At 46.1% G+C, this 26,255-nt stretch overlaps 1 protein-coding gene across 1 annotated transcript; it reads right to left on the minus strand.

Annotated features, from left to right (window-relative positions):
• Positions 1-8,320: 8,320 nt before the first annotated feature.
• LOC120043410 (integral membrane protein 2A-like) lies at positions 8,321-24,551 on the minus strand. Its single transcript, XM_038987992.1, has 6 exons — positions 24,346-24,551; positions 22,167-22,310; positions 21,871-22,056; positions 20,066-20,176; positions 19,499-19,643; positions 8,321-8,532 (listed from the first exon to the last, which is right to left on the minus strand). Exons 1-6 carry the CDS (start codon positions 24,421-24,423, stop codon positions 8,438-8,440), a joined length of 759 nt encoding a protein of 252 aa, XP_038843920.1. The 5' UTR covers positions 24,424-24,551; the 3' UTR covers positions 8,321-8,437.
• Between the last annotated feature and the right edge of the window lie 1,704 nt (positions 24,552-26,255).

Consider the following 26,255-nt stretch of genomic DNA (forward strand, 5'->3'; position numbering starts at 1 on the left):
TCAAAAGGCCTAAGAGGAAATTTAACTTTACTAAGGCTGGTATTTTTTTCGGACCCTTAAGTGATCCGAGCATAAATTCTTGTTAAGTGTTCCATTGTACATGTGTGTTTCTGTTTACACAAGCGCACATACCAAGGGAAAGAAACCAAGTATCCGTGTAGGCTGCAACCTGTTCAGAATGAGACTGATGTCATCAGATCATTTCCAGGTCGATGCCTGGAGGTCTATGGAGGTTAGGAAGTGCATTAATCTTTTACCCTTGTCTCTCTTTTACCCTTGAATCAGTTACAATGCATTAATGTATTGTTTAGTGTTGTGCCAGGTGTAGCAGTGGTAAGATGTTGGGACAGCATTATGTAGGCCCTAAGCGTGTGTGGGCACAGTGTGTTAGACCCAACCAAATCATGAGAAAACAAAAAGATAATTACTTGACACATTGGAAAGTATTAACAAAAAAACAGAGCAAACTAGAATTCTATTTGGTCCTAAACAGAGAGTACACAGTGGCAGAATACCTGACCACTGTGACTGACCCAAACTTAAGGAAAGCTTTGACTATGTGCAGACTCAGTGAGCATAGCCTTGCTATTGAGAAAGGCCGCCGTAGGCAGACATGGCTCTCAAGAGAAGACAGGCTATGTGCTCACTGCCCACAAAATGAGGTGGAAACTGAGCTGCACTTCCTAACTTAAAAGTGCATTAAGTGCACTTATCTTTTACCCTTTTCACAAATTGTTCCCGCTTTAGTTCTTCACGTAGCAGAACTTCTAGAGAACATTGGTCTATGTTCTGATCGTCCTTTAACCCTTTGTTAACCTTGTGCTCTGACACTTTGTGTGGGTTGGGTGCAGGAACATAGTGAACAGGTCGATTGTAGCGGTAGTCGTTTCGATGGTTACATACTTTAGTTATTTCGACCGCTGAGGTTATTGGAATCGTGGTTTCGTGGTAGAAACCGTTGTTGGGCGTCATCTCTCAACGCTCCAATACCTGATAATGCACCCTCTAACTGGAGTGAGTTCACCTGGTCAAACTTCAAAAACCGAGTGGTCAGGGCTCTTAGTGTTGCGAGCCTTTGATGCCTCAAAAGCTGTGCTTGCAAGCTCTCTGAGTTGTAAAATAGGCAAGCCAACGTGGGCTGCAGTGCCCAAGTAGGTAATGAAAGTGGGATACATGTTCGACAGAAACATTTATTTGAATGGTAACAGCTCTTCCATTCCTGTTTCAGTGAGTAGGCCAAAGTAAGCTGAACGAAGCCTATGATAGTAAGCTTGTGGGTGTTCATTCCAAGCTTGTTTGACAGTGTTAGCCAGTGTGCTATCGTGTTTGCGAGTCGCAGAACCACTAATTTCAAAGCTGTGGCAAGTTTAGCGTAGTCGTTAAACACGTGTTGCTGTTGTAGAGGAATGAAGCTCGTCACGTGTCTATTTGATGTTCGCTTCAACAGGTAAACCCTGTCAGAACCCGTAGCGTTCGGGTAGCCATCCAACGCGTCCTCTATCTCAGCTAGGAACGTCTCAGTATTGTTTGGCTGACCTGGAACGGGGGTCAAAAGTGGGGAAATTCTTGACAAGTTTGTCAAGGTATTCAGCGTCAAGCGGGCGGAGAGGGTTGGCTTCATCCTGTGGAGAAATTGGGTCTGAAAGGCCAAGAGGAGAAGCCAAGCTTTGGCTTTGTTGGCGAAGAGGCGCCATAGTACTCAGTGCCGAATGGCCAAGAGGAGAAGAATGAGGGACTGTTGTGGAAATATTCAGTCAATAATATTTCCCAAATACTGTAGCTTGTGAGTTCAAATAGACTTTATTACAAAGTAACAGAAGCCGAGCTGGTTCATGGAGCAACTGACTTTCCAGCCTTGGCTTTTATACAGGTTTCATCCTTACATCACACACATAGTAACTATGTTAATGAATCATCCCCTCTGGCATTTAGCCACCGTTATCTTTTGCCTTGCACTAATTTTAGCTTGGTTTCACATTAGGGCATAGATTCCATTGGTGGCGTAACCATAGCAATGGTACAACAGTAAATATTAGGCCATAGCAATGGTACAAAAATAAACAGACATGTACACTCCCAAGGCAGGTGCATGTCTAATGGTGCTTAAGTAATACAAACCTATGCTCCTAATGCACGTCTAATGAACCTCACTGTAATTTTTATAATAGGTACACTTCAACTGTGAGAGACGGAATCTAAAACAAAAATCCAGAAAATCACATTGTATGATTTTTAAGTAACGTCTACGGCCTGAATCATGCTGGTCAATGGAATACAATCCTACTCCAATGCGCTCTGCCTTCAAGAAAATCTCTTGCACAGTTGCATACTAAATATTGCACAGTTCGTTTTGTTTCGGTATATTACAATTGAAAATGGTTAATGTTGGGTTGATTCGATCACAATTCCCACAGTAGAGCGAAACGATGACAGTGTTAACTAAAGGGAAAAACTGTAGAATGTTGAGTGAAGTTCAATCTCATGCTTCTCTGCGCCGGCTAATATTTATTCTGCGCGGCAATGTGAGGGGAGCTGCGCACTCTTGCAGTTGAGGGAACATTGCTTACTAACCCTAAACCAATCCAACCTCATCACAGCAGTCAACAACAGCATCAGACAGATGTGTTTTCATCACTTCCTCAAACCAGACACTAATTAACACCGTTAAGGGTTAGGGTAACCCTAACCCTAACCCCAACCCCAACCCCAACCCAATCCTAACCCCAACCCTAACCCCAACCCTAACCCCAACCCTAACCTTAACCCCAACCCTAACCCCAACCCTAACCCCAACCCTAACCTTAACCCCAACCCCAACACCGTTAAGGGTTAGGGTAACCCCAACCCTAACCCTAACCCCAAACCCAACCCCTAACCCCAACCCTAACCCTAACCCCAAACCCAACCCCTAACCCCAACCCCAACTCCAACCCCCAACCCTAACCCTAACCCAACCCTAACTCCAACCCCAACCCTAACCCCAAACCCCAAACCCCAACCCCAACTCCAACCCCAACTCCAACCCCAACCCCAACCCCAACCCTAACCCCAAACCTAACCCCCAACCCCAAACCTAACCCTAACCCCAACCCCAACCCTAACCCCCAACCCTAACCCCCAACCCTAACCCCCAACCCCAAACCCAACCCCAACTCCAACTCCAACTCCAACCCCAACCCCAACCCCAACCCCAACCCCAACCCCAACCCCCAAACCCAACCCAACCCTAACCCCAACCCTAACCCCAACTCCAACCCCCAACCCTAACTCCTACCCTAACCCTAACCCCAACCCTAACTCCTATCCTAACCCTAACCCCAACCCTAACCCCAACCCTAACCCCAACCCCCAACCCCAACCCTAACCCCCAACCCCAACTCCAACTCCAACCCCAACCCCAACTCCAACCCCAACCCTAACCCCCAACCCCCAACCCCAACCCCAACCCTAACCCCAACCCCAACCCTAACCCCAACCCCAACCTTTAGGTAAAGACATGGATCTTTATTGGACAACGAAAAAGTGCATTTTATTCTAACATTCTACTCTTTCTGAAAAAACATCGACCCAGCATCTTTAAGTTCTGTAAAACACACACACAAGCATGTGCACAGTGGTGTAAAGTAACTAAGTAAAAATACTTTGAAGTACTACTTAAGTTGTTTTTGGGGGGGTATCTCAAATCAAATTTTATTAGTCACATGCTGAATACAACAGGTGTAGTAGACCTTACAGTGAAATGCCAAATACAACAGGTGTAGTAGACCTCACAGTGAAATGCTGAATATAACAGGTGTAGTAGACCTTACAGTGAAATGCTGAATACAACAGGTGTAGTAGACCTCACTTTTTATATTTATATTTATATTATTATTATTATTTATATTTTTTTACAACTTCTACTTTTAATCCACTACATTCCTAAATAAAATAATGTACTTTTTATTCCTTACATTTTCCCTGACACCCAAAAGTACTTGTTGCATTTCTAATGCTTAGCAGGACAGGAAAATGGTCCAATTAACCCACTTATCAAGAGAACATCTGTGGTCATCCCCACTGTCTCTGAAATGGTGGACTCACTAAACACAAATGCTTTGTTTGTAAATGATCTGAGTGTTGGTGTGTACCCCTGACTATCTGTACATTTAAAATACAAGAACATCATGCTGTCTGCTTTAAGGTACTTCAGGATATTTAAACCCCAATACTTTCACCAGAGTAGGATTTAAATGGAGTCATTTTCTATGAAGGTCCTGCCTCTCACATCCAACTGTGTAGCCCGTCGCCTCTATACCATCAGCCCTTTACTTCAATATGAAGACAGTGCTGTAGGGTCGAGTCTGTCGGGGTTAGGGTCGAGTCTGTCGGGGTTAGGGTCGAGTCTGTCGGGGATAGGGTCGAGTCTGTCGGGGATAGGGTCGAGTCTGTCGGGGATAGGGTCGAGTCTGTCGGGGATAGGGTCGAGTCTGTCGGGGATAGGGTCGAGTCTGTCGGGGTTAGGGTCGAGTCTGTCGGGGATAGGGTCGAGTCTGTCGGGGTTAGGGTCGAGTCTGTCGGGGATAGGGTCGAGTCTGTCGGGGATAGGGTCGAGTCTGTCGGGGATAGGGTCGAGTCTGTCGGGGATAGGGTCGAGTCTGTCGGGGTTAGGGTCGAGTCTGTCGGGGTTAGGGTCGAGTCTGTCGGGGATAGGGTCGAGTCTGTCGGGGTTAGGGTCGAGTCTGTCGGGGTTAGGGTCGAGTCTGTCGGGGATAGGGTCGAGTCTGTCGGGGTTAGGGTCGAGTCTGTCTGGGTTAGGGTCGAGTCTGTCGGGGTTAGGGTCGAGTCTGTCGGGAATAGGGTCGAGTCTGTCGGGGTTAGGGTCGAGTCTGTCGGGGTTAGGGTCGAGTCTGTCGGGGATAGGGTCGAGTCTGTCGGGGATAGGGTCGAGTCTGTCGGGGTTAGGGTCGAGTCTGTCGGGGTTAGGGTCGAGTCTGTCGGGGTTAGGGTCGAGTCTGTCGGGGATAGGGTCGAGTCTGTCGGGGATAGGGTCGAGTCTGTCGGGGATAGGGTCGAGTCTGTCGGGGATAGGGTCGAGTCTGTCGGGGATAGGGTCGAGTCTGTCGGGGATAGGGTCGAGTCTGTCGGGGTTAGGGTCGAGTCTGTCGGGGTTAGGGTCGAGTCTGTCGGGGTTAGGGTCGAGTCTGTCGGGGTTAGGGTCGAGTCTGTCGGGGTTAGGGTCGAGTCTGTCGGGGTTAGGGTCGAGTCTGTCGGGTTTAGGGTCGAGTCTGTCGGGGATAGGGTCGAGTCTGTCGGGGCTAGGGTCGAGTCTGTCGGGGATAGGGTCGAGTCTGTCGGGGATAGGGTCGAGTCTGTCGGGGATAGGGTCGAGTCTGTCGGGGATAGGGTCGAGTCTGTCGGGGATAGGGTCGAGTCTGTCGGGGATAGGGTCGAGTCTGTCGGGGATAGGGTCGAGTCTGTCGGGGATAGGGTCGAGTCTGTCGGGGTTAGGGTCGAGTCTGTCGGGGTTAGGGTCGAGTCTGCCGGGGATAGGGTCGAGTCTGCCGGGGTTAGGGTCGAGTCTGCCGGGGTTAGGGTCGAGTCTGCCGGGGTTAGGGTCGAGTCTGCCGGGGTTAGGGTCGAGTCTGTCGGGGATAGGGTCGAGTCTGCCGGGGTTAGGGTCGAGTCTGTCGGGGATAGGGTCGAGTCTGTCGGGGTTAGGGTCGAGTCTGTCGGGGTTAGGGTCGAGTCTGTCGGGGATAGGGTCGAGTCTGTCGGGGTTAGGGTCGAGTCTGTCGGGGTTAGGGTCGAGTCTGTCGGGGATAGGGTCGAGTCTGTCGGGGTTAAGGTCGAGTCTGTCGGGGATAGGGTCGAGTCTGTCGGGGTTAGGGTCGAGTCTGTCGGGGTTAGGGTCGAGTCTGTCGGGGTTAGGGTCGAGTCTGTCGGGGCTAGGGTCGAGTCTGTCGGGGTTAGGGTCGAGTCTGTCGGGGTTAGGGTCGAGTCTGTCGGGGATAGGTTCGAGTCTGCCGGGGTTAGGGTCGAGTCTGCCGGGGATAGGGTCGAGTCTGCCGGGGTTAGGGTCGAGTCTGCCGGGGTTAGGGTCGAGTCTGCCGGGGTTAGGGTCGAGTCTGTCGGGGATAGGGTCGAGTCTGTCGGGGTTAGGGTCGAGTCTGTCGGGGATAGGGTCGAGTCTGTCGGGGTTAGGGTCGAGTCTGTCGGGGTTAGGGTCGAGTCTGTCGGGGATAGGGTCGAGTCTGTCGGGGTTAGGGTCGAGTCTGTCGGGGTTAGGGTCGAGTCTGTCGGGGTTAGGGTCGAGTCTGTCGGGGATAGGGTCGAGTCTGTCGGGGTTAGGGTCGAGTCTGTCGGGGATAGGGTCGAGTCTGTCGGGGTTAGGGTCGAGTCTGTCGGGGTTAGGGTCGAGTCTGTCGGGGCTAGGGTCGAGTCTGTCGGGGATAGGGTCGAGTCTGTCGGGGATAGGGTCGAGTCTGTCGGGGTTAGGGTCGAGTCTGTCGGGGTTAGGGTCGAGTCTGTCGGGGTTAGGGTCGAGTCTGTCGGGGTTAGGGTCGAGTCTGTCGGGGTTAGGGTCGAGTCTGTCGGGGTTAGGGTCGAGTCTGTCGGGGATAGGGTCGAGTCTGTCGGGGTTAGGGTCGAGTCTGTCGGGGCTAGGGTCGAGTCTGTCGGGGATAGGGTCGAGTCTGTCGGGGATAGGGTCGAGTCTGTCGGGGTTAGGGTCGAGTCTGTCGGGGTTAGGGTCGAGTCTGTCGGGGTTAGGGTCGAGTCTTTCGGGGTTAGGGTCGAGTCTGTCGGGGATAGGGTCGAGTCTGTCGGGGATAGGGTCGAGTCTGCCGGGGATAGGGTCGAGTCTGCCGGGGATAGGGTCGAGTCTGCCGGGGTTAGGGTCGAGTCTGTCGGGGTTAGGGTCGAGTCTGTCGGGGATAGGGTCGAGTCTGTCGGGGTTAGGGTCGAGTCTGTCGGGGTTAGGGTCGAGTCTGTCGGGGTTAGGGTCGAGTCTGTCGGGGTTAGGGTCGAGTCTGTCGGGGTTAGGGTCGAGTCTGTCGGGGATAGGGTCGAGTCTGTCGGGGATAGGGTCGAGTCTGTCGGGGATAGGGTCGAGTCTGTCGGGGTTAGGGTCGAGTCTGTCGGGGATAGGGTCGAGTCTGTCGGGGTTAGGGTCGAGTCTGTCGGGGTTAGGGTCGAGTCTGTCGGGGCTAGGGTCGAGTCTGTCGGGGATAGGGTCGAGTCTGTCGGGGTTAGGGTCGAGTCTGTCGGGGTTAGGGTCGAGTCTGTCGGGGATAGGTTCGAGTCTGCCGGGGTTAGGGTCGAGTCTGCCGGGGATAGGGTCGAGTCTGCCGGGGTTAGGGTCGAGTCTGCCGGGGATAGGGTCGAGTCTGTCGGGGTTAGGGTCGAGTCTGTCGGGGATAGGGTCGAGTCTGTCGGGGATAGGGTCGAGTCTGTCGGGGTTAGGGTCGAGTCTGTCGGGGATAGGGTCGAGTCTGTCGGGGATAGGGTCGAGTCTGTCGGGGATAGGGTCGAGTCAGGGTAGACCTCTAGGTCCCAGGCTTGGGGTTAGGGCCAGGCCTTGTCACTAGGAGGCAGGAGGCCATCTCTAGGTCCCAGGCTTGGGGTTAGGGCCGGGCCTTGTCAGTTGGAGGCAGGAGGCCAGCTCTAGGTCAGAGGTTAGTCACCTACAGCAGGGTAACATACTGGACATGGTTCAGACATGTTGTGGTATACATGGTAACCACTAGGTGTCATCAGGAAATGGAGAAACAGCGTCAGACCTCTAAGGCTGTGTTCACACAAGCAGCCCAATTCTGATATTTTTTCCACTAATTTGTCTTTTAACAAATCACATCAGGTCTTTTGACATCAGATCTTTTCCAGAGCTGATCTGATTAGTGAAAATAGATCAGAATTGGTCTCCCTGTGTGAATGCAGCCTAACAGTCATCAGGCCAGAAGAGGTCAGCTAGCACAACCAGGTTATGGACTAGCTGAGGATGGGTTTGGCTCTGTAGACAGGGGTCAGATGGTAGAGGTTAATGGTGACAGAGTGGAGGGGTTAATCATAGAAGCAAAACAGATCATTGTAAGTCTACAGTGGGATGCAGGGAAGCAGGGAAACATTACATCTAGGGTTTCATATAAAATTATCTTTACTACCACATTCACTCCCTCCTTATACCGCTATCCATCTTTCTCCCTCTCTCTTTATGTGCCCGGCCTCTCTCCCTCTACGCCTCTCTCTCCCTCTACGCCTCTCTCTCCCTCTACGCCTCTCTCTCCCTCTACGCCTCTCTCTCCCTCTACGCCTCTCTCTCCCTCTACGCCTCTCTCTCCCTCTACGCCTCTCTCTCCCTCTACGCCTCTCTCTCCCTCTACGCCTCTCTCTCCCTCTACGCCTCTCTCTCCCTCTACGCCTCTCTCTCCCTCACTCCATGTGTGCGGGTGTTCTCCCATTAGGCCTTGCAGATCTTGGTCTCGGTGACGAAGGTGTTCTCAAAGTGACGGATGGTGAAACACTCCTCTACCGAACGCTTATGAATCCCTCCTCCTAGAGAGAGACAGAGAGAGGAAATAGAGAATAGAGAGAGTGGGAGAGAGAGAATAGAGAGCGGAAGAGAGAATAGAGAGAGAATAGAGAGTGGGAGAGAGAGAATAGAGAGCGAAGAGAAGAGAATAGAGCATGAGAATAGAACGCGAGAGAGGATAGAGAGAATAGAGATGATAGAGAGAATAAAGGATAGAGAGAATAGAGGATAGAGAGAATAGAGGATAGAGAGAATAGAGAGGATAGAGCGAGAGAGGATAGAGAGAATAGAGAGGATAGAGCAAGAGAGGATAGAGAGGATAGAGCGAGAGAGAGAATAGAGAGGAGAGAGCGAGAGAGAGGATAGAGAGAAGAGCGAGAGAGAGGATAGAGAGAAGAGCGAGAGAGAGGATAGAGAGGATAGAGAGAAGAGCGAGAGAGAGGATAGAGAGGAGAGCGAGAGATTAGACCCAACAAGAACAGGTCCAAGTACAACAACAATCTACACACACAAGCCTTTAACACATAAGTATTCAGACCCTTTGCTATGGGACTCAAAATTGAGCTCAGATGCATCCTCTTTCCATTAATTATCATGTTTCTACAACTTGATTGGTGTCCACCTGTGATAAATTCAATTGATTGGACATGATTTGGAAAGGTACACACCTGTCTATATAAGGTCCCACAGTTGACAGTATATGTCCGAGCAAAAACCTGTGGAGATGGGAGAACCTTCCAGAAGGACAACCATCTCTGCAGCACTCCACCAATCAGGCCTTTGTAGTAGAGTGGCCAGACAGAAGCCACTCCTCAGTAAAAGGCACATGACAGCCCGCTTGCAGTTTGCCAAAAGGCACCTAAAAGGACTCTGACCATGAGGAACAAGAATCTCTGGTCTGATGAAACCAAGATTGAACTCTTTGGCCTGAATGCCAAGCGTCACGTCTGGAGGAAACCTGGCACCATCCCTACTGTGAAGCATGGTGGTGGCAGCATCATGCTGTGGGGATGTTTATCAGCGGCGGGGACTGGGAGTCTAGTCAGGATCGAGGGAAAGATGAACAGAGCAAAGTACAGAGAGATCCTTGATGAAAACCTTCTCCAGATCTCTCAGGACCTCAGACTGGGGTGAAGGTTCACCTTCCAACAGGACAACAACCCTAAGCACACAGCCAAGATAACGCAGGAGTGGCTTCGGGACAAGACTCTGAATGTCCTTGAGGGGCCCAGCCTGAGCTCGGACTTGAACCTGATCGAACATCTCTGGAGAAACCTGAAAATAGCTGTGCAGTGACGCTCCCCGACCAACCTGACAGAGCCTGAAGGGATCTGCAGAGAAGAATGGGAGAAACTCCCCAAATACAGGTGCCAAGCTTGTAACGTCATACCCAAGAAGACTTGAGGCTTTAATCGCTGCCAAAGGTGCTTCAACAAAGTACTGAGTAAAGGGTCTGAATACTTATGTAAATGTGATATATCCAGTTTTTGTATATATTTTCAAAAATTTCTAAAAACCTGTTTTGCTTTGTCATTACGGGGTATTGTGTGTAGATTGATGAGGGGGGAAAATGTCATCCATTTTAGAACAAGGCTGTAACGTAATAAATGCGGAAAAAGTCAAGGGGTCTGAATACTTTCCGAATGCACTATGTCTGTCAACGTTCTGGTTGGTGTAGGTGGAGAGAAATGTCAAACTGTCACATTAGCTGTGGTTTCCTGTTGTTGCTGTTGTTATCGTCATAAAACTACAGCTTACCTCAGTCTGATGTAACGTCAGTATCTTAGTCTACACTGACTTCAAAACCTCAGTCTGATGTAACGTCAGTATCTTAGTCTACACTGACTTCAAAACCTCAGTCTGATGTAACGTCAGTATCTTAGTCTACACTGACTTCAAAACCTCAGTCTGATGTAACGTCAGTATCTTAGTCTACACTGACTTCAAAACCTCAGTCTGATGTAACGTCAGTATCTTAGTCTACACTGACTTCAAAACCTCAGTCTGATGTAACGTCAGTATCTTAGTCTACACTGACTTCAAAACCTCAGTCTGATGTAACGTCAGTATCTTAGTCTACACTGACTTCAAAACCTCAGTCTGATGTAACTTCAGTATTAGTCTACACTGACTTCAAAACCTCAGTCTGATGTAACGTCAGTATTAGTCTACACTGACTTCAAAACCTCAGTCTGATGTAACGTCAGTATCTTAGTCTACACTGACTTCAAAACCTCAGTCTGATGTAACGTCAGTATTAGTCTACACTGACTTCAAAACCTCAGTCTGATGTAACGTCAGTATCTTAGTCTACACTGACTTCAAAACCTCAGTCTGATGTAACGTCAGTATTAGTCTACACTGACTTCAAAACCTCAGTCTGATGTAACGTCAGTATATTAGTCTACACTGACTTCAAAACCTCAGTCTGATGTAACGTCAGTATTAGTCTACACTGACTTCAAAACCTCAGTCTGATGTAACGTCAGTATCTTAGTCTACACTGACTTCAAAACCTCAGTCTGATGTAACGTCAGTATTAGTCTACACTGACTTCAAAACCTCAGTCTGATGTAACGTCAGTATATTAGTCTACACTGACTTCAAAACCTCAGTCTAATGTAACGTCAGTATCTTAGTCTACACTGACTTCAAAACCTCAGTCTGATGTAACGTCAGTATCTTAGTCTACACTGACTTCAAAACCTCAGTCTGATGTAACGTCAGTATCTTAGTCTACACTGACTTCAAAACCTCAGTCTGATGTAACGTCAGTATTAGTCTACACTGACTTCAAAACCTCAGTCTGATGTAACGTCAGTATCTTAGTCTACACTGACTTCAAAACCTCAGTCTGATGTAACGTCAGTATATTAGTCTACACTGACTTCAAAACCTCAGTCTGATGTAACGTCAGTATTAGTCTACACTGACTTCAAAACCTCAGTCTGATGTAACGTCAGTATCTTAGTCTACACTGACTTCAAAACCTCAGTCTGATGTAACGTCAGTATTAGTCTACACTGACTTCAAAACCTCAGTCTGATGTAACGTCAGTATATTAGTCTACACTGACTTCAAAACCTCAGTCTAATGTAACGTCAGTATCTTAGTCTACACTGACTTCAAAACCTCAGTCTGATGTAACGTCAGTATCTTAGTCTACACTGACTTCAAAACCTCAGTCTGATGTAACTTCAGTATTAGTCTACACTGACTTCAAAACCTCAGTCTAATGTAACGTCAGTATCTTAGTCTACACTGACTTCAAAACCTCAGTCTGATGTAACGTCAGTATATTAGTCTACACTGACTTCAAAACCTCAGTCTGATGTAACGTCAGTATTAGTCTACACTGACTTCAAAACCTCAGTCTGATGTAACGTCAGTATCTTAGTCTACACTGACTTCAAAACCTCAGTCTGATGTAACGTCAGTATTAGTCTACACTGACTTCAAAACCTCAGTCTGATGTAACGTCAGTATCTTAGTCTACACTGACTTCAAAACCTCAGTCTGATGTAACGTCAGTATTAGTCTACACTGACTTCAAAACCTCAGTCTGATGTAACGTCAGTATTAGTCTACACTGACTTCAAAACCTCAGTCTGATGTAACGTCAGTATCTTAGTCTACACTGACTTCAAAACCTCAGTCTGATGTAACGTCAGTATATTAGTCTACACTGACTTCAAAACCTCAGTCTAATGTAACGTCAGTATCTTAGTCTACACTGACTTCAAAACCTCAGTCTGATGTAACGTCAGTATCTTAGTCTACACTGACTTCAAAACCTCAGTCTGATGTAACGTCAGTATCTTAGTCTACACTGACTTCAAAACCTCAGTCTGATGTAACGTCAGTATTAGTCTACACTGACTTCAAAACCTCAGTCTGATGTAACGTCAGTATATTAGTCTACACTGACTTCAAAACCTCAGTCTGATGTAACGTCAGTATTAGTCTACACTGACTTCAAAACCTCAGTCTGATGTAACGTCAGTATCTTAGTCTACACTGACTTCAAAACCTCAGTCTGATGTAACGTCAGTATTAGTCTACACTGACTTCAAAACCTCAGTCTGATGTAACGTCAGTATATTAGTCTACACTGACTTCAAAACCTCAGTCTAATGTAACGTCAGTATCTTAGTCTACACTGACTTCAAAACCTCAGTCTGATGTAACGTCAGTATCTTAGTCTACACTGACTTCAAAACCTCAGTCTGATGTAACTTCAGTATTAGTCTACACTGACTTCAAAACCTCAGTCTGATGTAACGTCAGTATCTTAGTCTACACTGACTTCAAAACCTCAGTCTGATGTAACGTCAGTATCTTAGTCTACACTGACTTCAAAACCTCAGTCTGATGTAACGTCAGTATCTTAGTCTACACTGACTTCAAAACCTCAGTCTGATGTAACGTCAGTATTAGTCTACACTGACTTCAAAACCTCAGTCTGATGTAACGTCAGTATATTAGTCTACACTGACTTCAAAACCTCAGTCTAATGTAACGTCAGTATCTTAGTCTACACTGACTTCAAAACCTCAGTCTGATGTAACGTCAGTATCTTAGTCTACACTGACTTCAAAACCTCAGTCTGATGTAACGTCAGTATCTTAGTCTACACTGACTTCAAAACCTCAGTCTGATGTAACGTCAGTATTAGTCTACACTGACTTCAAAACCTCAGTCTGATGTAACGTCAGTATATTAGTCTACACTGACTTCAAAACCTCAGTCTGATGTAACGTCAGTATTAGTCTACACTGACTTCAAAACCTCAGTCTGATGTAACGTCAGTATCTTAGTCTACACTGACTTCAAAACCTCAGTCTGATGTAACGTCAGTATTAGTCTACACTGACTTCAAAACCTCAGTCTGATGTAACGTCAGTATATTAGTCTACACTGACTTCAAAACCTCAGTCTGATGTAACGTCAGTATCTTAGTCTACACTGACTTCAAAACCTCAGTCTGATGTAACTTCAGTATTAGTCTACACTGACTTCAAAACCTCAGTCTGATGTAACGTCAGTATTAGTCTACACTGACTTCAAAACCTCAGTCTGATGTAACGTCAGTATCTTAGTCTACACTGACTTCAAAACCTCAGTCTGATGTAACGTCAGTATTAGTCTACACTGACTTCAAAACCTCAGTCTGATGTAACGTCAGTATATTAGTCTACACTGACTTCAAAACCTCAGTCTAATGTAACGTCAGTATCTTAGTCTACACTGACTTCAAAACCTCAGTCTGATGTAACGTCAGTATCTTAGTCTACACTGACTTCAAAACCTCAGTCTGATGTAACGTCAGTATTAGTCTACACTGACTTCAAAACCTCAGTCTGATGTAACGTCAGTATATTAGTCTACACTGACTTCAAAACCTCAGTCTAATGTAACGTCAGTATCTTAGTCTACACTGACTTCAAAACCTCAGTCTGATGTAACGTCAGTATCTTAGTCTACACTGACTTCAAAACCTCAGTCTGATGTAACTTCAGTATTAGTCTACACTGACTTCAAAACCTCAGTCTAATGTAACGTCAGTATCTTAGTCTACACTGACTTCAAAACCTCAGTCTGACCTTAAGTATTCAGACCCTTTACTGATGTTATGGAAATGTGATATCAGTTTAATATTTTTTTTTTTTAAGAAAACTGTTTTCACTTTGTCATTATGGGGTATTGTGTGTAGATTGATGAGGGAAAAAAATATTTAATCCATTTTAGAATAAGGATGTAACGTAACAAAATGTGGAAAAGGTCAAGGGGTCAGAATCCTTTCTGAATCCTGTATATGGATGATGTATAACGCCAGGCATTTAACAGGCTGTTGATTATAGACCTAATTATGTTGGTTTCTCCTCACTTTTCTAAGACAATTAAGACAAGGGCTGTTTTCTCATCTCCTGACTCGAGCTGCTGCCTCCCGTGCATTGTTGTCAACAGCAACATGGTCTAGCAAAGGGCGCCAATTAGACACCGATGTTTCAGAACCACAGACGGCGACCTCTATCAAACGTGGGAGAAATCGCATGTTATAAGATCATATTTTTATTAGTGTTGCACCATTGTCTTAATCATGTACAATTTCAGTAGCACGTCTTAGAGTGATGGACTGTGCCATCCCCACGGCCTCGATAATGGATTAGTCCACTCAGACAATGGATTAGTCCACTCAGACAGGCACGAATCAGTCTACTCAGACAGGCACGAATCAGTCCACTCAGACAGGCACGAATCAGTCCACTCAGACAGGCACGAATCAGTCCACTCAGACAGGCACGGATCAGTCCACTCAGACAGGCACGAATCAGTCCACTCAGACAGGCACGAATCAGTCCACTCAGACAGGCACGAATCAGTCCACTCAGACAGGCACGAATCAGACCACTCAGACAGGCACGAATCAGACCACTCAGACAGGCACGAATCAGACCACTCAGACAGGCACGAATCAGACCACTCAGACAGGCACGAATCAGTCCACTCAGACAGGCACGGATCAGTCCACTCAGACAGGCACGGATCAGTCCACTCAGACAGGCACGAATCAGTCCACTCAGACAGGCACGAATCAGTCCACTCAGACAGGCACGAATCAGTCCACTCAGACAGGCACGAATCAGTCCACTCAGACAGGCACGAATCAGTCCACTCAGACAGGCACGAATCAGTCCACTCAGACAGGCACGAATCAGTCCACTCAGACAGGCACGAATCAGTCCACTCAGACAGGCACGAATCAGTCCACTCAGACAGGCACGAATCAGACCACTCAGACAATGGATTAGTCCACTCAGACAATGGATTAGTCCACTCAGACAATGGATTAGTCCACTCAGATAATGGATTTGTCCATTGATTAGTCCACTCAGACAATGGATTAGTCCACTCAGACAATGGATTAGTCCACTCAGATAATGGATTAGTCCATGGATTAGTCCACTCAGACAATGGATTAGTCCACTCAGATAATGGATTAGTCCATGGATTAGTCCACTCAGACAATGGATTAGTCCACTCAGATAATGGATTAGTCCATGGACCACCATGGATCACCACATTCTTTTGGAGAGATTGGAAACCCAAATTGGTCTACAAGGACAAGTTCTGGCCTGATTCAGATCATATCTGTCGGAAAGATATCAGTTTGTCTCTGTGGATGGTTTGTCTTCTGACAAATCAACTGTAAATGTCGGTGTTCCTCAAGGTTCCGTTTTAGGACCACTATTGTTTTCACTGTATATTTTACCTCACTGCTATGCGGACAATACACAGCTGTACATTTCAATAAAACATGGTGAAGACCAAAAATCACCCTCCCTGGAAGCCTGTGTTTCAGACATAAGGAAGTGGATGGCGGCAAATGTTTTACTTTTAAACTCTGACAAAACAGAGGTGTTAGTTCTAGGTCCCAAGAAACAAAGAGATATTCTGTTGGATCTGACAATTAATCTTGATGGTTGTACAGTCATCTCAAATAAAACTGAAGGACCTAGGCGTTACTCTGGTCTCTCTTTTGACGAACATATCAAGAATATTTCAAGGACAGCTTTTTTCCATCTTCGTAACATTGCAAAAATCAGAAATTTTATGTCCAAAAATGATGCAGAAAAATTAATCCATGCTTTTGTTACTTCTATGGTTAGACTACTGCAATGCTGTACTCTCCGGCTACCCGGATAAAGCACTACATAAACTTCAGCTAGTGCTAAATACGGCTGCTAGAATCCTGACTAGAACCAAGAAATTTGATCATATTACTCCAGTGCTAGCTTCCCTACACTGGCTTCCTGTTAAGGCAAGGGCTGATTTCAAGGTTTTACTGTTAACCTATAAAGCGTTACATGGGCTTGCTCCTACCTATCTTTCCGAGTTGGTCCTGCCGTACATACCTACACGTACGCTACGGTCACAAGACGCAGGCCTCCTAATTGTCCCTAGAATTTCTAAGCAAACAGCCAGAGGCAGGGCTTTCTGCTATAGAGCTCCATTTATATGGAATGGTCTGCCTACCCATGTGAGAGACGCAGACTCGGTCTCAACCTTTAAGTCTTTATTGAAGACTCATCTCTTCAGTAGGTCCTATGATTGAGTGTAGTCTGGCCCAGGAGTGTGAAGGTGAACGGAAAGGCTCTGGAGCAACGAACCACCAGTCTCTGCCTGGCTGGTTCCCCTCTCTCCACTGGGATTCTCTGCCTCTAATCCTATTACAGGGGTTGAGTTACTGGCTTACTGGTTCTCTTCCATGCCGTCCCTGGGAGGGGTGCGTCACTTGAGTCACTGACGTGATCTTCCTGTCCGGGTTGGTGGCCCCCTTGGGTTCGTGCCGTGGGGGAGATCTTCGTGGGCTATACTCAGCCTTATCTCAGGGTGGTAAGTTGGTGGTTGGAGATATCCCTCTAGTGGTGTGGGGGCTGTGCTTTAGCAAAGTGGGTGGAGTTATGTCCTGCCTGTTTGGCCCTGTCCGGGGGTATCGTAGGACAGGGCCACGGTGTCTCCGGACCCCTCCTCTCTCAGCCTCCAGTATTTATGCTGCAATAGTTTGTGTCGGGGGGCTAGGGTCAGTCTGTTATATCTGGAGTATTTCTTCTGTCTCATCCGGTGTCCTGTGTGAATTTAAGTATGTATGCTCTCCCTCTTAATCTCTTCTCTCTGAGACCTGAGCCCTAGGAACATGCCTCAGGACTACCTGGCCTGATGACTCCTTGCTGTCCCCAGTCCACCTGGCCGTGCTGCTGCTCCAGTTTCAACTGTTCTGCCTGCAGTAATGGAACCCTGACCTGTTCACCGGATGTGCTACCTGTCCCGGACGTGCTGTTGTTTTCGACTCTCTCTCTACCGCACCTGCTGTCTCTAACTGAATGATCGGCTATGAAAGGCCAACTGACATTTACTCCTGAGGTGCTGACCTGTTGCACCCTCTACAACTACTGTGATTATTATTATCTGACCCTGCAGGTCATCTATAAACATCTTGGCCATGTTCTGTTATAATCTCCATCCGGCACAGCCAGAAGGGGACTGGCCACCCCTCAGAGCCTGGTTCCCCTCTAGGTTTCTTCCTAGGTTTTGGCCTTTCTAAGGAGTTATTCCTAGCCACCGTGCTTCTACACCTGCATTGCTTGCTGTTTGGGGTTTTAGGCTGGGTTTCTGTACAGCACTTTGAGATATCAGCTGATGTAAGAAGGGCTTTATAAATACATTTGATTGATATACTGTACTTGACTAAAACACATAGGACAAGTCAATACTGTACTTGACTAAAACACATAGGACGAGTCTATACTAGAGGTATAGTATAGTATAACTAGTCCAACGCTCTAACCACCTGCCACTCATTGCACTCCACGAGGAGCCAGCCTGTTACGCGAATGCAGTAAGAAGCCAAGGTAAGTTGCTAACTAGCATTAAACTTATCTTATAAAAAACAATCAATCAATCATAATCACTAATTAAACTAGTAATATCATCAACCATGTGTAGTTATCTAGCGTGTCCTGCGTTGCATATAATCGATGCGGTGCGCATTCGCGAAAAAGGTACCTAACCATAAACATCAATGCCTTTCTTAAAATCAATACAAAGAAGTATATATTTTTAAACCTGCATATTTAGCTAAAAGAAATCCAGGTTAGCAGGCAATATTAACCAGGTGAAATTGTGTCACTTCTCTTGCGTTCATTGCACGCAGAGTCAGGGTATATGCAACAGTTTGGGCCGCCTGGCTCGTTGCGAACTAATTTGCCAGAATTGTACGTAATTATGACATCACATTGAAGGTTGTGCAATGTAACAGGAATATTTAGACTGATGGATGCCACCCGTTAGATAAAATACGGAACGGTTCCGTATTTCACTGAAAGAATAAACGTCTTGTTTTCGAGATGATAGTTTCCGGATTCGACCATATTAATGACCTAAGGCTCGTATTTCTGTGTGTTATTATGTTATAATTAAGTCTATGATTTGATAGAGCAGTCTGACTGAGCGATGGTAGGCACCAGCAGGCTCGCAAGCATTCATTCAAACAGCACTTTCGTGCGTTTTGCCAGCAGCTCTGCTGTTTATGACTTCAAGCCTATAAACTCCCGAGATTAGGCTGATGTAACCGATGTGAAATGGCTAGCTAGTTAGCGCGCGCTAATAGCGTTTCAAACGTCACTCGCTCTGAGACTTGGAGTAGTTGTTCCCCCTGCTCTGCATGGGTAACGCTGCTTCGAGGGTGGCTGTTGTCGATGTGTTCCTGGTTCGAGCCCAGGTAGGAGCGAGGAGAGGGATGGAAGCTATACTGTTACACTGGCAATACTAAAGTGCCTATAAGAACATCCAATAGTCAAAGGTATATGAAATACAAATGGTATAGAGAGAAATAGTCCTATAATTCCTATAATAACTACAACCTAAAACTTCTTACCTGGGAATATTGAAGACTCATGTTAAAAGGAACCACCAGCTTTCATATGTTCTCATGTTCTGAGCAAGGAACTGAAACGTTAGCTTTCTTACATGGCACATATTGCACTTTTACTTTCTTCTCCAACACTTTGTTTTTGCATTATTTAAACCAAATTGAACATGTTTCATTATTTATTTGATGCTAAATTGATTTTATTGATGTATTATATTAAGTTAAAATAAGTGTTCACTCAGTATTGTTGTAATTGTCATTATTACAAATAAATAAATATATATATATTTTTAAATCAGCCGATTAATCGGTATCGGCTTTTTCGGTCCTCCAATAATCGGTACCAGCGTTGAAAAATCATAATCGGTCGACCTCTAGTCTATACTGTATATGGAAAATGTCAACCAATCAATTGGCCAAAAGAACAGACGACTCTCGGTCGACCAATCAATTGGGGACAGCCCTACACACACAAGCTTTCAACACACACACACGCTTTCAACACACACAGACAATTGTAACACACACACCCACCCCCATAACAGACACACACCCACCTGTTAGGTCACTGCGGCGCTGCATCCTGTAGGTGTCCTTGCCCTCACACAGCCGGCGGATATAGAAGCCCATCTCTGTGACATCATCAACACGCTCCGTCACGACCAGGTCCTCCTGCACCAGGTAGCTACGGAACGACCCCGACTACACACACAAACATAGTGAATCATTAATCTGATACTTTAGCAGACAACTACCCAACAACAATATGTTCTCTACCCCCCTACTCCTCCGCCCCTCTACTCCTCCGCCCCTCTACTCCTCCGCCCCTCTACTCCTCCGCCCCTCTGCTCCTCCGCCCCTCTGCTCCTCCGCCCCTCCGCTCCTCCGCTCCTCCGCTCCTCCGCTCCTCCGTTCCTCCGCTCCTCCGCTCCTCCGCTCCTCCGCTCCTCCGCTCCTCCGCTCCTCCGCCCCTCCGCTCCTCCGCCCCTCCGCTCCTCCGCCCCTCTACTCCTCCGCCCCTCTACTCCTCCGCCCCTCTACTCCTCCGCCCCTCTACTCACAGTCTCAGGTCTGTTCTCACCATGAGACTGTGTTAGCCTGCTGAGCTAAAGGTTTGTTCTCACCATTAACTGCATGAAGAGGTCCATGAGGTCTTGAGGAGGCAGAACCACTGAAGTGTTCAGGGGAATCACAAAACATGTCCTCAGAGTCAGGTCCAGATATGCCGTCAGCTTCTACACACACCAGAACTATGTCAGAAAACTCTCGCTTATGTCTGCCATCATGCATTACAACAACATAACAGCCAGTTGTCATGTAATGGAATGTTTGTGTAGTTGTATTTAGGCCGTATGTTTGTGTGTCCGTGTGTGAGCGTGTGTCCGTCACTAGTGTAGCACACACACCCGCAGCTCCCGTTTTGGGTTGCTGTCACCCCAGAGGTTGTGACAGCAACCCTAACCCTAACTCTAACCCTAACCTAACCCTAACCCTAACCCCTAACCCTAACTCTAACCCTAACCCTAACCCCTAACCCTAACTCTAACCCTAACTCTAACCCCTAACCCTAACTCTAACCCTAACCCCTAACCCTAACTCTAACCCTAACCCCTAACCCCTAACCCTAACCCCTAACCCTAACTCTAACCCTAACCCTAACTCTAACCCTAACCCTAACCCCTAACCCTAACCCCTAACTCCCTTGACAGAATATAAATGCGTCATAAGCAATAATTTTTTTATTATAGGAAATTACCTTTAAAACTGCAAAGGTCTCTCTTAGCCTCAATTCAGGACAATCATTGTCCAGCAGGGAACCTTTATTTTAATTGTTGAAAAAAAAATGATTTTGCTGCATTAATTGAGCTTAAAATGTACATTTAAGGGAAAAAATGTGTTTTGGGAATTTTCTAAATAATTCCAATATAATTCAATTCCATGTTGGCTCTATTCCTGGAAATGCCCTTGTCCGGAACAAAGCATTCCATTTTCAACACTCTAAAAACTGTTAATAATGGATATAAACATGATGTTATGTAACCCTCTGTGACTTCACTGTTAATGGATATAAACATGATGTTATGTAACTCTCTGTGACTTCACTGTTAATGGATATAAACATGATGTTATGTAGCCCTCTGTGACTTCACTGTTAATGGATATAAACATGTTAAGTAGCCCTCTGTGACTTCACTGTTAATGGATATAAACATGATGTTATGTAGCCCTCTGTGACTTCACTGTTAATGGATATAAACATGATGTTATGTAACCCTCTGTGACTTCACTGTTAATGGATATAAACATGATGTTATGTAGCCCTCTGTGACTTCACTGTTAATGGATATAAACATGATGTTATGTAGCCCTCTGTGACTTCACTGTTAATGGATATAAACATGATGTTATGTAGCCCTCTGTGACTTCACTGTTAATGGATATAAACATGATGTTATGTAGCCCTCTGTGACTTCACTGTTAATGGATATAAACATGATGTTATGTAACCCTCTGTGACTTCACTGTTAATGGATATAAACATGATGTTATGTAGCCCTCTGTGACTTCACTGTTAATGGATATAAACATGATGTTATGTAGCCCTCTGTGACTTCACTGTTAATGGATATAAACATGATGTTATGTAGCCCTCTGTGACTTCACTGTTAATGGATATAAACATGATGTTATGTAGCCCTCTGTGACTTCACTGTTAATGGATATAAACATGATGTTATGTAACCCTCTGTGACTTCACTGTTAATGGATATAAACAGAAACATTATGTTATGTAACCCTGTGACGTTAAAGAATATTTCTATCAAAACTGTGATTCCTAAAATATGCATCTGAAGATTTTGTAAACTCCGTCAGATTTGTCAAATCCAAAATTAATCAGGAATCCGTGTGTGTCTAGGTGTGTGTGTACCTTTTGGAAGTCGTGCAGGATATATGCAGGGTCTCCCTGGGCAAAGCGAGGGGGTGGGACCTTGATGGTGGCCATGTTGTCAGAGATCTCTACTTCCTCCTCGACGCGGGGCAGATAGTAGGGCTGTCTCTCTACCGCCGCCCCGCTGGACACCTCACTGAACTGCATGGCCCCGTGGTACAGCCTCTACAGAGGGAGAACAGCAGGGGTGCAACTCAGCCAATCAAAATGTAAGGTCCCCAGAGAGGGGGTAACATGATAAAAATACACAAGGGTCCATCCAAAGGATTCAGTACCTTGGGTGTGTAGTATCGGTAGAGGCAGGCTGCCCCAACTATAGCCCCAGTCAGGATGAATGCTAGTCCCAGTAGAGTGAGGACACATTTTCCTGTAGCACCTTGGTTACTGCTGCTAAGGTCACCCACAGCTGCCTCAGGATCCTGGACACACACACACACACACACACACACAGGCAGAAAATGTAGCAACATGTAATCCCATCAATTGGGTCTCAATCAGTACAGTGCAACAATGTTTCATATAGAAAAAAAACGGTGTCAAATTGTGCAACAATGTTGAATGCAGTAACATAATATGTGCAATCTGACGGGAAATTTCACCAATAACTGACAGCTGTCAACATTCTAGAATGGGCAGTCCCAGATCAACATTCTAGAATGGGCAGTCCCAGATCAACATTCTAGAATGGGCAGTCCCAGATCAACATTCTAGAATGGGCAGTCCCAGATCAACATTCTAGAATGGGCAGTCCCAGATCAACATTCTAGAATGGGCAGTCCCAGATCGACATTCTAGAATGGGCAGTCCCAGATCAACATTCTAGAATGGGCAGTCCCAGATCAACATTCTAGAATGGGCAGTCCCAGATCAACATTCTAGAATGGGCAGTCCCAGATCAACATTCTAGAATGGGCAGTCCCAGATCAACATTCTAGAATGGGCAGTCCCAGATCAACATTCTAGAATGGGCAGTCCCAGATCAACATTCTAAAATGGGCAGTCCCAGATCAACATTCTAAAATGGGCAGTCCCAGATCAACATTCTAAAATGGGCAGTCCCAGATCAACATTCTAAAATGGGCAGTCCCAGATCAACATTCTAAAATGGGCAGTCCCAGATCAACATTCTAAAATGGGCAGTCCCAGATCAACATTCTAAAATGGGCAGTCCCAGATCAACATTCTAAAATGGGCAGTCCCAGATCAACATTCTAGAATGGGCAGTCCCAGATCAACATTCTAGAATGGGCAGTCCCAGATCAACATTCTAGAATGGGCAGTCCCAGATCAACATTCTAAAATGGGCAGTCGCAGATCAACATTCTAAAATGGGCAGTCCCAGATCAACATTCTAGAATGGGCAGTCCCAGATCAACATTCTAGAATGGGCAGTCCCAGATCAACATTCTAAAATGGGCAGTCCCAGATCAACATTCTAAAATGGGCAGTCCCAGATCAACATTCTAAAATGGGCAGTCCCAGATCAACATTCTAAAATGGGCAGTCCCAGATCAACATTCTAAAATGGGCAGTCCCAGATCAACATTCTAAAATGGGCAGTCCCAGATCAACATTCTAAAATGGGCAGTCCCAGATCAACATTCTAAAATGGGCAGTCCCAGATCAACATTCTAGAATGGGCAGTCCCAGATCAACATTCTAGAATGGGCAGTCCCAGATCAACATTCTAGAATGGGCAGTCCCAGATCAACATTCTAAAATGGGCAGTCGCAGATCAACATTCTAAAATGGGCAGTCCCAGATCAACATTCTAGAATGGGCAGTCCCAGATCAACATTCTAGAATGGGCAGTCCCAGATCAACATTCTAAAATGGGCAGTCCCAGATCAACATTCTAAAATGGGCAGTCCCAGATCAACATTCTAAAATGGGCAGTCCCAGATCAACATTCTAAAATGGGCAGTCCCAGATCAACATTCTAAAATGGGCAGTCCCAGATCAACATTCTAAAATGGGCAGTCCCAGATCAACATTCTAAAATGGGCAGTCCCAGATCATGGCGCATCTCACAACAAACTGAGCTGCGCATCTATTCTACTTTTATTTAACTAGACAAGTCAGTTAAGAACAAATTCCTATTTACAATGACCCAAACCCTAACCCGAACGATGCTGGGCCAATTGTGCGCCGCCCTCCCAATCACCGCCGGTTGTGATACAGCCTGGAATCAAACCAGGGTCTGTAGTGACGCCTCTAGCACTGAGATGCAGTGCCTTAGACCGCTGCGCCACTCAGAAGCAGCGATTGAACCACAGTAGCTGTGCTCTAGAGACCTCTAACGCACAAATACTGGTTCATTCTGCCATGTGCTTCTAGCTTCTATTCTATTCTACTAGTCTACCCGGGCTCTGAGTGGTGCTGTAGCCGGGGGAAGGCCTCTTCTGTCCCGCTGCAGCGCCATCAGACCGCTGATGTCCAGACAGAGAAACGTACCTTCTCCGAGGCCAGCCCAGCCTCCTTCCCTTGCAGGGCTTTCTGCGCCAGAGCAGAGTTGAATGCTATCTTCACCATGATACGATAGAACTTTGACGATTATTTATCCCCGGGTATAATAGCGCGCACTAGATCTCTCCTGTGCACTGCGTGATTCCGTGACGCACTTTGAATTAACTAGAGGGAGTTTGATCTCGGTTTGTTCTGGACTGGTCACATGTTTGTAGATGTCATTTGTGATTAAAGGGAGGCGAATATAATGAATATAATGAGGACAGAGCCTGAACTTCTGGGCTACACTGCAACTATAAAGTGATAGTCAGAAGAAAATGGCATTCAATAATATAGATTTTGTAAATTGTGCATTCCCTGTTTGACGGTCAGATTCGAACGAGTTCGAACCACATTATTATAACCACATTATAATGACCAGCAGGAGATGTGGATTAGTTATTTTGTATGATTGAGGGAGCCAGATCCAGGGGAGAACGACTGTCCCTCTCATTGAATCAACGGAAGTTCAAAGCCGGCCGTGGTACAACAGGATCCCCCTATTATAGCATTTGAAAAATTGCATTCTTCTTGGTCACTCGTCGTGTAAATAAAAATATGTTTAAAAGACCATCACCAGATGTGGGCAAAAATCACACGCAGAAGGATAATTTAGCCTGCAGTGCCTTCAACTTGAGTTACTCAATGAGAGAATGCAGCACTGAGCTAGCCTGCAACGTCCCTTCTTCCATGAGTAGCTCAAACTGGGCATATTGCCTCCATGACACACCGTTTTAACCGACTTGATTTGGCTTCAATGCGCTATAGAGAGCGATAGTAATGGCTTCTTTTTGTAGGCTTTAACTAGCCATGGTTCTTCGTCTATGAGTTTTTATTGGTGGATCGTAACCAACTGACAGGTGCATACAGCACCACCTACTGTACTGGAGTGTGAGGCCGGTGACAACCTGTCACTATATTCTCTTAATTAAACCTTAATTTCGGTCAAAATATAACAATTCCCTACAAACCTCACCACTCCAATCACCCTCACCCAAAATACCACCCACTCCCCATTCCTGTCCAACCTCTCTGACCCTGTCAAACAACCTCATCTACATAATACATTTCACAAAATACACTGAACAAAATTATAAACGCAATATGTAAAGTGTTGGTCCCATGTTTCATGAGCTGAAATAAAAGATTCAGCTATGGTCAGTGCTATTTTAAATTGCCACTGTAACGACTGAAGCCAGGGCGCAAATGGCAGGACTCAGCAAATTGTCAGTGGTATTGGGTTTTCGCACACAGTGGCATGTATTCTTGGATGTCAAGGGAAGCCAGGCTTCCCCCCCCAAAAAATTACAAATAAAAAAACATAAATTATAAATGTTCTTTCAATTCGCAAGAGGCTGAATGTATCCACTGGCTCCAGGTCGTCTATAAGTCTCAGCTAGGTAAAGCCCCACCTTATCTCAGCTCACTGGTCACCATAGCAACACCCACCTGTAGCACGCGCTCCAGCGGGTATATTTCACTGGTCATCCCCAAAGCCAACACCTCCTTTGGCCGCCTTTGCTTCCAGTTCTCTGCTGCCAATGACTGGAACGAATTGCAGAAATCACTGAAGCTGGAGACTCTTATCTCCCTCACTAACTTTAAGAATCAGCTATCAGAGCAGCTTACCAATCACTGTAACTGTACACAGCCCATCTGTAAATAGCCCACCCAACTACCTCATCCCCATATTGTTATTTTTATTTATTTTTGCTCATTTGCACCCCAGTATCTCTACTTGCACATCATCATCATCTGCACATCTATCACTCCAGTGTTAATGCTAAATTGTAATTATTTCGCCACTATGGCCTATTTATTGCCTACCTCCCTAATCTTACTACATTTGCACACACTGT

Source organism: Salvelinus namaycush, unplaced genomic scaffold, assembly GCF_016432855.1.
Source record: "Salvelinus namaycush isolate Seneca unplaced genomic scaffold, SaNama_1.0 Scaffold902, whole genome shotgun sequence".
NCBI classification, from domain to species: Eukaryota; Metazoa; Chordata; class Actinopteri; order Salmoniformes; family Salmonidae; genus Salvelinus; species Salvelinus namaycush.

What these genes read in the sequence shown, in the direction of transcription:
- LOC120043410 (XM_038987992.1), bottom strand. Translation starts at nt 24,423, where the DNA reads ATGGTGAAGATAGCATTCAACTCTGCTCTGGCGCAGAAAGCCCTGCAA. An exon ending in ACCGATACTACACACCCAAG is followed by an intron (nt 22,057 to 22,166) that starts GTACTGAATCCT and finishes CTCCCTCTGTAG; the next exon opens with AGGCTGTACCACGGGGCCAT. An exon ending in ACCTCTTCATGCAGTTAATG is followed by an intron (nt 19,644 to 20,065) that starts GTGAGAACAAAC and finishes TTGTGTGTGTAG; the next exon opens with TCGGGGTCGTTCCGTAGCTA.